Raw genomic sequence first — 12537 nt, 5'->3', positions numbered from 1 at the left:
TTCTCGCATTTTTTATACAACTATTCCATACGATATTTTAACTGAACATGATTTTTTTTACATTACGAACAACACCATGTTCGTTCGTCATATATTATGGTATTAGATCTTTTTAATATTACGAGGTTGCTAGTTATTCAGCGTTATTCTCGCATTTTTTATACAACTATTCCAATGGTTAAACTCTGTAAGATTAGCGGCGAATTTAGTGGTGATTTTTATAAGAATTGCGATTTTTAGCAGTGAAATTTTTTTCAATGCATGAGCGGTGAAATAAAATTCACCGCTTATAAGTTTTCTTCACCGCATTCATCGCTTTGGGCGCAAATCTTAGACATTTTAATCAAATTCACCGCAGATCTTAAATCTTTTAGCGATTTTTAGCGGTGACACCTCGACCCAGGTAGGCTATAAACTGAGTTTCAGATATCACTCGATGCGCATTCATTATGACGTAGCATTAATCACAGTGCACAATTTCACATTTCCAGATGAGTCTACTCTGGAGCCATGTCCCTACTACTTTGAGGACTCGTGTATGGTACTCGCAACGTGTGGAATGGGCAAAATTGGTACTTTCTTCAATAATTTTACAAAGCCGTAAAATTCCCTATTCTTTCTTAAAAAAAACTGCCGTACTCGGGTTCGAACCTCTTACCTACTTGTCAACAACTTCCTATTCCACAGCGCAATCTGTCACTATCATCAATGATATTTCCTGTGAATTTAAAATAAGCGTTGAATTTAACGGTGATTATTTGTAAAATTTGCAATTTTAGCGGTGAAAAATTTTTTCCCACCGAATCCTGGTAGCGTTGATTATTTTTTTTCACCGCAATCTGCTGGTAGTGGTGAAAAATTGTCTTTCACCGCTTAAGCGGTGTAACAAAATTTTTCACAGCTACCAGCAGAATGCGGCAAAAAAATTCTTTGGAGCTACAAACAGAATTCGGTAAAAAAGTTTTCAACACTTAAATTAACGCTGATCATACGATAATTTACCTGAACATCAATTTTTTTACATTACGATCAACACTATGTTCGTTCGTCATATATTATGGTATTAGATCTTTTTAATATTACGAGGTTGCTAGTTATTCAGCGTTATTGTCACATTTTTTATTCAACTATTCCAATGGTTAAACTCTGTAGGATTAGCGGTGAATTTAGCTGTGAGTTCTTATAAGAATTGCGATTTTTAGCGGTGAATTTTTTATTAACCTCATAAGCGGTGAAAAAAAGTTTTCACCGCTTATAAATTTTTTTCGCCGCATTCATCGCATTGAGCTCAAATCTTACACTTTTTAATCAAATTCACCGCATATCTTACATCTTTTAGCAATTTTTAGCGGTGACACCTCGACCCAGGTAGGCTACAAACTGAGTTTCAGATATCACTCGATGCGCATTCATTATGACGTGGCATTAATCAGAGTGCACAATTTCACATTTCCAGATGAGTCTATTCTGGAGCCATGTCCCTACTACTTTGAGGACACGTGTATGGTACTCGCAACGTGTGGAATGGGCAAAATCGGTACTTTCTTCTATAGTTTTACAAAGCCGTAAAATTCCCTATTCTTTTATTGCTTTAAGAAATTCTTTGGAACATTTTGTGAAAATAGTATTTTAGTATTTTTGAGAAATTCTCAATTAATTGAGGCCGATATTTCAATTTAACTTTTCTACATAATCTTCTGAACTAGGAAGATTGCTTTTGTGTGAATTAATGAAACGTTTCAAACTGTTTGGTCTAAATTAATATACGAAAAGTCGATGATCTGATAAATATTTTCAGTCATTAGATTATGGTTCGATTTAACTTTCTTCCATTAGATTTTCAGTACGACATTTATGGGGTCGAGCCACAAAGCGTTATGTTGTCTTCTGAACTTTGAATATGCTCAACAGTGAGCTGACTCTGTGGTCTAGAAGATCGATCAAATGAAATAAGGTTTTTAGTTGGTGAAGCAAGCGCAACCTTGTTACTCTGCTACTAGTACGCTGTTGCAACTTAAATTTTCTCAAAAATAGTCAATCCTCTATGAGGCCCGTAAAATCAGTTCTGGTCATATACATAACAAAGTAGTGAAAAAATTGCAAATTCTTAAAAATATTTTTCAAGACAATTTATATTAGTAATTACAATAATAATAACACATTCTCCGTGGTTTATCTCCCAAATGACCTTAACCAAAAGGCTCACGATATACCAACTGATTTTGCAGTTAAAAACTTCCAAGTTTAATCTCAAAACTTCCTAAATTTAATCCCACTAAACTAAGAGTTTCCTAGCCTTTCCCTTAGGACTGAACTTCTCAAGTTGATTCGCTCGAGTCGCGATCTAAATTTTTCTGCTATCTCCCGCTCTCAACCACAACAACTCTCTGTGTCGCTTCAGTTAAAACTGAATCAACACGCTCTTATCTTAAGGAAACAATTAATCTTTATAGTAGACTTTGCAGTTTTCACTCGAAATCTGTCATATAGCGGGGAGGGCTCTGTTTACTATGCAAAAATATTATTTTGAAATTTTGCTCTGTCATACAACTGCTGCCAAACAATATTCAATTCCACGTTATTATAAGTATTTTATTTGTGGACTGTTATGTAAGCAAACCCGCATTGCATTACAACTGTATGCTTTTGTCGTATCAATCACAGTTTGCTTAGTAAACAATGCAATTTTGTTTTGAAAAACTATTATCACTCTATTTCCGCTATCAAAACAAGCTAGTTTTAATGAATCTCTGTCTAAAAACACGCACTTTAATTCGCTACTAAAATCTCGTCCTCCAATTAAGAGAAATTGCTACTCTCTACTGCATATTCATTTCACTCATTTCCCTATATTTTTAAATGCTGAAAACACAATTTTCTAGAAGTCCCAAATTCGACCTCCAGGGATCATTAAGTTTTCACCCGTCTAAGATGAAGGTTTAAAATGATAAAGTTGAACTTTGTAGCGAAAGGTGTAAACACAGATGCGCCTATCCACAATGTTTCATGACCTTACTGACAATTGTACACAAGGAGCAACAGCGCACACACCCTCCCGTTTGTACCATGGAGGTAGAAAATTCAAATTGTGATAACTATTGGTCTGGGGTTTAATTCTCAACGGATGAAAATGTTTAGGAACTAGTTGCAGGCAAAATTGCGCTTTGTCATTCAACTGCTGCTAACTCTTCTTCAATTCTACTTTTTTATATGTGAGGGACCTGTTGAATCTTATGTAAGCAAACGCGCCATTACAATTTATGCACTTGACGTATCAATCACAGTTTGTTTAGTAAGCAATGCAAACTTGTTTTGAAAAACTATTATCAACCCCTTTTCGCCACCAAAAAAATTAGCTATAATAAATCTTTGTCAACAAACACGAGCTTTAATTCGCTAAAGAAATATCATCCTTCAAATAAGAAAAATTGTTATTCTGTACCATATAAACAATTCATGCAGTTCCTGTAGTTTGAAAAGCTGAAAACACCAATGTTCCTTAAAGTCAGAAAATTCACCTCCAGAGATCGTTAAGGGGCACCCGTCCAATATGAATAGTTTAGTTGATAAATATAAATTTTGTATCGGAAAATCTGTCAACAGATGCGCCTAACCACAATTCCAGATGAGTCTATTCTGGAGCCATGTCCCTACTACTTTGAGGACATGTGTATGGTACTCGCAACGTGTGGAATGGGCAAAATCGGTACTTTCTTCTATAGTTTTACAAAGCCGTAAAATTCCCTATTCTTTTATTGCTTTAAGAAATTCTTTGGAACATTTTGTGAAAATAGTATTTTAGTATTTTTGAGAAATTCTCAATTAATTGAGGCCGATATTTCAATTTAACTTTTCTACATAATCTTCTGAACTAGGAAGATTGCTTTTGTGTGAATTAATGAAACGTTTCAAACTGTTTGGTCTAAATTAATATACGAAAAGTCGGTGATCTGATAAATATTTTCAGTCATTAGATTATGGTTCGATTTAACTTTCTTCCATTAGATTTTCAGCACGACATTTATGGGGTCGAGCCACAAAGCGTTATGTTGTCTTCTGAACTTTGAATATGCTCAACAGTGAGCTGACTCTGTGGTCTAGAAGATCGATCAAATGAAATAAGGTTTTTAGTTGGTGAAGCAAGCGCAACCTTGTTACTCTGCTACTAGTACGCTGTTGCAACTTAAATTTTCTCAAAAATAGTCAATCCTCTATGAGGCCCGTAAAATCAGTTCTGGTCATATACATAACAAAGTAGTGAAAAAATTGCAAATTCTTAAAAATATTTTTCAAGACAATTTATATTAGTAATTACAATAATAATAACACATTCTCCGTGGTTTATCTCCCAAATGACCTTAACCAAAAGGCTCACGATATACCAACTGATTTTGCAGTTAAAAACTTCCAAGTTTAATCTCAAAACTTCCTAAATTTAATCCCACTAAACTAAGAGTTTCCTAGCCTTTCCCTTAGGACTGAACTTCTCAAGTTGATTCGCTCGAGTCGCGATCTAAATTTTTCTGCTATCTCCCGCTCTCAACCACAACAACTCTCTGTGTCGCTTCAGTTAAAACTGAATCAACACGCTCTTATCTTAAGGAAACAATTAATCTTTATAGTAGACTTTGCAGTTTTCACTCGAAATCTGTCATATACCGGGGAGGGCTCTGTTTACTATGCAAAAATATTATTTTGAAATTTTGCTCTGTCATACAACTGCTGCCAAACAATATTCAATTCCACGTTATTATAAGTATTTTATTTGTGGACTGTTATGTAAGCAAACCCGCATTGCATTACAACTGTATGCTTTTGTCGTATCAATCACAGTTTGCTTAGTAAACAATGCAATTTTGTTTTGAAAAACTATTATCACTCTATTTCCGCTATCAAAACAAGCTAGTTTTAATGAATCTCTGTCTAAAAACACGCACTTTAATTCGCTACTAAAATCTCGTCCTCCAATTAAGAGAAATTGCTACTCTCTACTGCATATTCATTTCACTCATTTCCCTATATTTTTAAATGCTGAAAACACAATTTTCTAGAAGTCCCAAATTCGACCTCCAGGGATCATTAAGTTTTCACCCGTCTAAGATGAAGGTTTAAAATGATAAAGTTGAACTTTGTAGCGAAAGGTGTAAACACAGATGCGCCTATCCACAATGTTTCATGACCTTACTGACAATTGTACACAAGGAGCAACAGCGCACACACCCTCCCGTTTGTACCATGGAGGTAGAAAATTCAAATTGTGATAACTATTGGTCTGGGGTTTAATTCTCAACGGATGAAAATGTTTAGGAACTAGTTGCAGGCAAAATTGCGCTTTGTCATTCAACTGCTGCTAACTCTTCTTCAATTCTACTTTTTTATATGTGAGGGACCTGTTGAATCTTATGTAAGCAAACGCGCCATTACAATTTATGCACTTGACGTATCAATCACAGTTTGTTTAGTAAGCAATGCAAACTTGTTTTGAAAAACTATTATCAACCCCTTTTCGCCACCAAAAAAATTAGCTATAATAAATCTTTGTCAACAAACACGAGCTTTAATTCGCTAAAGAAATATCATCCTTCAAATAAGAAAAATTGTTATTCTGTACCATATAAACAATTCATGCAGTTCCTGTAGTTTGAAAAGCTGAAAACACCAATGTTCCTTAAAGTCAGAAAATTCACCTCCAGAGATCGTTAAGGGGCACCCGTCCAATATGAATAGTTTAGTTGATAAATATAAATTTTGTATCGGAAAATCTGTCAACAGATGCGCCTAACCACAATATTTCATCACCTTACTGACAACAGTACACAACGAGCAGCAACACACACACACTTTTTCGTTAATACTGCTGAGGTAGAAATTTCAAAATCTGATAACTCCTGGTCGGGTGTCCAAATCTCATTGGATGAAATTAATTAGGAACTAGAGCTTAAGAACTAGTTATATGCAAAATTGCGCTCGGTCATTCAACGGTTGCCAACTATTCTTCAATTTCACCCTATTATAAGTAACTGACTTGTTGAATTTTAGGTAAGCCAACCAGCTTCGCATTAAAACTTTATGCTTTTGTTGTATCAATCAGAGTTTGCGTAGTAAACAATGCAAATTTGTTTTGAAAAACTATTATCACTCTATTTCCGCTATCAAAACCAGGCTAGTTGTAATGAATCTGTGTAAAAAAACACGCACTTTAATTCGTTACTAAAATCTTGTCCTCCAATTAAGACAAATTGCTACTCTTTACTGCATATTCATTTCACGCATTTCCCTATATTTTTAAATGCTGAAAACACCAACTTTCTAGAAGTCCGAAATTCGACCTCCAGCGATCATTAAGGTTTCATTCGTCCAAGATGAAGGGTTAAGTTGATAAGGAAAAACTTTGTGAAAAAAAGTGTATGCACAGATGCTCCTATCCACATTATTTCATGACCTAGTACACACGGAGCACCAACACACTTTCCGGCACGTACCACGGAGGTCGAAAACTCAAATGCTGATAACTCAAAATCTCACCGGATGAAACAATTTATAACTTATAGCATAAGAACTAGCTGCATGCAAAAACTCAGACTTCCTAGACTCTCTGTAAAGACTCGTTTTCGTATTTGAAAGTTTCAACGAGTCGTGAGTGCCAAAAACCGAAGAAGTCAAAAACCCAAATTCGTCAAAATTGGCTGGGATGGGAACATTTTTGTTACTATTTTTCTTAGTTTATCATATTATTATCATTTCAAAGTCCTTCAGCCGATCAGATAGCTTTTCAAAGTCCTTCAGCCGACAGAACCGGAAAGTAAAGATAGAACCATTAGAAAAGCCTTTAAAAGTAACCCTCCAAAACTGTAAGGTTACTACGAACATACCACGAGCATTTAAAATTTCCCGCCCCGAAGCAGTGGAGTGCGCTAAACCTTGGAGGCAGGGCCTGACTATAAATTCAAATTTCCTGCACCAAAGTCGGTTTAGACCAATTTTTAGGTCAGAAAACTAATTTTTTGAGATTTAAATTTTTAAATTTAAATCTTTGAAAAGTGCTTATCTATAGTTAAAACCTAATAACACATTCTAACCACTTTCCAAGATCACCCATTGCGTTACTTTACACGTACATTCCGTTGAAACTGACCAATTTCCTCATTTCGCACTTAAGCAGTCATTTTTGCATTCAAAATGTCAAAAATCTTTAAATCAAGGTATTCTTGGTGTAAATAACTTATTGGCGATGAGTGTTTGGATTGGTCCGAAAGTCAAAAAAACCAGCGGAGACTATTGACGTATATGCCACTAAACTTTTTTAAATGTCCGATTAACATAGCTATCCATAGGGGATAGCGGCATACTTCGGAGATGGTAATACTTCAAAAACGATAAAACACACTGCAATTTCACTTTCTGGTTTTCTTCAAACTAATAAGAACAATTCAATTTTTGTTCAATATTTATTGGATATCTTTAGTTAACTTAGTGCCTGATCAATGATATTTGGACTTAAATTTAATGCACATAAACAACTTAGCCAATTATTTGATTTAATTTGACAGCTCACAGTGCTTTTGTTCATCATCTTGCTTTTTTAAGACTTATCAGTTAACCCTATTTGCGGTATTGGTACAATAACTTCTTTTTGGAAAAATATCAAAAATTTGACTTGTTTTTAGAACCTTCAAACAAACAGAATTGTCTAAATTAACATAAAGTGTTCTAATTTACCAATTGCTATCATAAGTTATGCATCTTACACGTTTGCTCCGTATTTGACTGGTCAAAAATTAGGGGTCTCCATTAAAAAATTAGTCTGTCGGAAAGTGGGCTAAGAAAAAGCGATTGAGAGGATATGTACATCGTCGTAAAAAATTTCTGCGAAGTTCGACCATCTTTAAAAAAATGAAGAGGAGAAATTTAGTTTGATGCCAACAGAGTTCACCGCTCGTTTCCTTAAATTGAACAGTAGCGGGTAGAGTCCAACAGTAAAACATTTAAATAGTTATTATTAAGAAAAAGAATAGTGACGAGGAGAGTGCAACAGTACCCTAGCTGAGAATACCGAACAAAAACGACGAAAAAATGTGTAAGCAATTTTTGGTATGTTCAGTTTCAAACGTAAAAAAAGGTCGGTACGTTAGGCTTTTTCGTCATTGTCGGTTTCGAACAACGTATAAAAGTTTAGGTATTGTCGGTTTTGTACGCGAGAGATTCGGTATGTTCGGTTTTATAAGATTCAGTTTGAAGGATTCAGTATACCGACTCATCGCAAAAGATCGTTGGCATGTCCGATATTTAACCGTAAGATATCATCGCTATGTTTTGTATCTAAATGTAAGACACAGTCGGTATGTTCAGTATTTAAGCATAAGAGTTCTTCATTGTGGTCGGTTTTAAATATGAGAATTGTGTCTTTTTTTCTATAGGCATATTTGATTTGATTTGTAAGTTTATGTTGTAGTTAAACGTTATGATAGGGTTCTTTTTGCCAGAAAATTATAAGTACTTCTAAGAGAAAAGTTCTGCAAGCTTGTGCAAAATTAATGAAAATATTTATTTAGCTCGTACTCAAAATTAAATAAACGAACATAAATTTCTTGGTTATTTTTAAATTCAACAATCTAACAAATTTGTAAAAATATGTCACTTGTGTCGGGGGGGGGGGGGGGGGGGGTGCAAATAATATGCCTCCACTAAACTGGGGGGGGGGGGACAAAAGGAAATGATCCAAAATTTTTGACGGTTGATTACGTTTGAAAACGAACATGCCGATCTTTTTTTGTTCGGTGTGGCGGACTAATCTACGCTTTGTTTCCATTACTTTCAGTCAACATACCCGAAAAGAAGGACAAATTGATTGAACAACTTAATCTCCTATCGCAATGAATGTTACAATCTATTCTGTTTCGGTCCCAGTGTTTTCTTTGCACGAAAATACGGATCTTTTCCGTTTGTGCCCCCCCCCCCCCAACTTAGTGGGTGCATATTATTTGCAACCCCCCGACGCACGTGCATTATTTTTACATAATGATTTACTATGTAATGACACGTGCGCTGTCACTGGGGGGAGCATAACGTACTGGGGGGGCACAAACGGAAAAGATCCGAAAATACAAATAACATTTTGTTTCGTGACACGTTACAAAGTGAAAAATAGCACGTGCGTCGGAGGCATCAGCATCGTATACCTATTAAGCAGGAGAGGGGGAATTCAGATTAGATCCGCTTTTTTTATTTTTGATTTTTTCGACTCGGCGGGATCACAGTATCAAGACAGAGGATGAGGTTATTTTTTCTAGCTTCTCGCTGATGATTTTCGCCTCTGTGCTCGATAAGAGAAATTTGCTTGAAGAAAAAAAAAAATTTTTGCAAAAAGTTAACAAACATAATTTCCAGGGACATAATTATAGAATAGGGTAAATACGGTTAATCAAAACCGTAAGAGTTTTTAGTTTTAATGGGAACCGTAATCAATGCCACCACGAAGCATATAAGAACTTACCAAATTTTTTTTGACAATTTCATAAAGAATATCGAAAAATCTTTCAAAAGATCTTACTTAACCTGGCATAACACTATTATAAGTGGTTCACACACTGATAATACTATTTGAGAACAACCTATGAATGTTTTTAAAAATTTTAAAAACAATCTTTATTTATGAAAAGTCTCAAGTTGAAAGAGTCATCTGGAAGCTTCAAATAGCTGCCGCTCTTGATATTTTTATGGAACAACTTTTCTTAGAGAAAAACACCTCTTTTACGCTTCTAGATGATATTTTAAACTTTCGAGAATGAGGTTCAATTCTAATTTTTAATGATGATTTTTGGATCACTTTTCAATGAAGACAGATATTTTCAGTAATTTTTGTTGATTTTTGACATTTTTCGGAAAATACGCTACTTCTCTAAAAATTTCTCACTTAAAATGTTATCGAAAACGATTCTCCCAACTTAAAAGATATCATTTCTTTGGTTTTGCTTAACGACTGTCTCACGCGAAGAAGATTGATTCAAATTTCTAAAATGAAGGATTTCTTTTTTAATTGTGAAAACTGACAAACATTACTCAAACTCTCCATTGCTATGTAGTTATTGGCACCGTTAAGAGTCAAGTAATTTTATTCAAGTTTCTGCTTGCAACTCTTTTTATAACCTTAAAACATGGACCAGAACGTTTCAAAAATATTTTGCTTACGCTTTTATCTGTGCATCTTTGGAGCATTTGTTGCGATATAATAGAATTTTGAACATTGCTCGTCTGCAATATGAAAAATAGATACAAGCGGTGAGGGATTAGTGAGGTTATCAACAGAAGTTGTCAAAATACATTTTGGAAAGTAAAATCAGATATTCCTAAAGGTTCACATAACTCAATAGCAACTGACTGTACTGCTGAAGGACGTTATCTGGGCTGGTAGCTTGGATCTCATTTTGCCACTATCACTTTTCTTTTCAAATCGAGCTGAGACTTGTAATTTTGCTTGACTCAGTTTGTCAATCGGAGGGAATAGAAGAGCTTTGCAGTCATAACCAAAACTGAGTAATATTCTGATGAGCCAGAAAAATTTAAGGTGAGATTATATAAATTATGATATATTCATGGAATCTGGCGCAATTTTATTCCATCGATCTTCCAAAGTAGCCATCAAGAATGAGCTGTACATTTGAATAGTTTATAGCATGAAAACTAAGATCAATTGCAAAAATTTATTCTTTCACAATGTTTTCACACCAACTACGACAACGCATTGTGCCTAACTTGTATACACATATCCAACTAATGTCTGTCTAATTGTTCTGAAACGACCGGCGAGCATTTGACTTCGGTAGCAGCTGGGGCTTAGGGATGCTAGCATTAGGGTTGAGTGGGGAGGGTCAAGTGTTGGGTGCAGGGATAGGGTTAGGAAGACTGGAAGAGAGAGGGTATCAATTCGCCCGGGTGATTAGGGTCGAACTTTTAAGACTAATAACCCGCCCTCGTTACACCTTGCCATTATCTCCTCAAATAAATTCAGTGAATCGCATTCATGCAGACTCGTAAGGTTTGAGAATCTATGAGGGCATCTCAGTCACTTAATGCCCTTCGGGCTTTACCTGTTTGTGCCGTTTTTGATGACGAAAATTAAAAAGGTCAGACAAAAAATCGGTCAACTGAAAAGTTGCATTGCAAAAGACCACAGGACTAAAATTATTGCTACAAACTTTGCTTTAGAGCAATTAAACGAATAAAAATAGGAGCCATTTTTTGTCATCACAAACTTCTTCACAAGTTTTCGAGCATTACTGAACAGTGTTTAAGCAAAAACATCAACAAGTGCTTAAAAACATAATCTTGGAAAATTGTAAAAAATTTACAAATTAACAAACAACCAAATGAGGAATTAATTGAATTTTTATTCAATTAATTTTTATATGACAAATTGTTACTATACGTGCAATTAATTTTTATCAGAGATCATGTAAATATTTTTAATCATCTATTTTGTTTTTGTAGTTATTTTCTTCCGAGTTTACTTCGGATCCTTAACAATAAAAGGGGTCAAATTTTTGCAAAAAATGTACATGAAAATTATACAGAATGCACAGATGCGTATTGCAATAGGCTAAAAACAGCATATCAAAAGAAAGTGCCACGACATCGAGGACCCGAATACTTTCACAACTATTCGGAGAACCTTCGTGAAATCTTTCTCCGTGAGCGACCAGCAACATGTCTGAACCCGTGCCCAAATGACGTCATATGCACCAAACCATTTTACGGTCACACCAACGACAACATTTTTCATGGAGATTCGGGAGGACCTTTATACATCATTGGCGATTTTCCAGACCCAGAACCCATTTGTGTCTACGGAGTTACAAGTTATATTGGGAAATTTTCTTTGCCTTATTTTGGGACCCAGATTTTGGACTACTTCACGGGTGGAAGTTTCTTTTCCAGCGTTCCGTTTTTCTACGAGTGGATTGTTGACGGAATCGCAAGTTATTATGTGGAAAGAGGATTGCCTCAACCTGGAAATGATTAACCTGATTCAGAATGGAGATAAAATAAATTTTTTTGGTAAAAATTTATTTTAAACTGAAAAGTTATAGCGCTATAACTTTTGAAGTTGGCTGAGAAAATGTCGATAAAATTGGGAAAAAAATGAATAAGTTGCAATGGTTTATAACTTTTGACGTTGGCTGAGAAATCGTCGATAAAATTAGAAAAAAATGGAATAATATGCCATGGTTTAAAACCGAGTAAGGTTAAGTGGCAAGATCTTGCAACATTTTGGCTAAACTAGGAAATTTGCTAGAGTCTTACAAGATATCCACCTTTATGAGGAAACGGTTACTGACTCCAGGTGTCTGATATATGAAACAAAGAGAAAAAGCTCCTTTTGAAATTACGGGAACTAATTTATACCCCTTTGGTAGCTCAAGGCAATCTATAAATTATGTTTTTCTATATATGATATATACTGTTATGGCTAGTGGCATCTTTTACAAGGCCCTGCAGACCATAATTTGTGACAACAAAATGCTTTAATTTGATCTGATT

At 35.1% G+C, this 12537-nt stretch overlaps 1 protein-coding gene across 3 annotated transcripts; it reads left to right on the top strand.

Annotated features, from left to right (window-relative positions):
- Positions 1 to 1393: 1393 nt before the first annotated feature.
- On the top strand, positions 1394 to 12056 carry LOC142349683 (uncharacterized). 3 transcript variants are annotated; one of them, XM_075401411.1, is made up of 2 exons: positions 1394 to 1537; positions 11637 to 12056. In XM_075401411.1, the coding sequence occupies exons 1-2, from the start codon at positions 1402 to 1404 to the stop codon at positions 12017 to 12019; spliced, it is 519 nt and encodes a 172-aa protein (XP_075257526.1). In that variant the 5' UTR covers positions 1394 to 1401; the 3' UTR covers positions 12020 to 12056. The 3 variants fall into 3 exon arrangements, 2 of the variants coding, with proteins under 2 accessions (XP_075257526.1, XP_075257525.1); XM_075401410.1 differs by having other exon boundaries at positions 11622 to 12056; XR_012760845.1 differs by lacking the exon at positions 1394 to 1537 and adding an exon at positions 3615 to 3706.
- The last annotated feature ends 481 nt before the right edge of the window (positions 12057 to 12537 follow it).

This window comes from Convolutriloba macropyga, chromosome 11, assembly GCF_964194025.1.
Source record: "Convolutriloba macropyga chromosome 11, txConMacr16.3, whole genome shotgun sequence".
Taxonomy (NCBI): Eukaryota; Metazoa; Xenacoelomorpha; order Acoela; family Convolutidae; genus Convolutriloba; species Convolutriloba macropyga.
The sequence above is the reverse complement of the archived record's forward strand: the minus strand, read 5'-3'. Positions and strand labels throughout refer to the sequence as shown.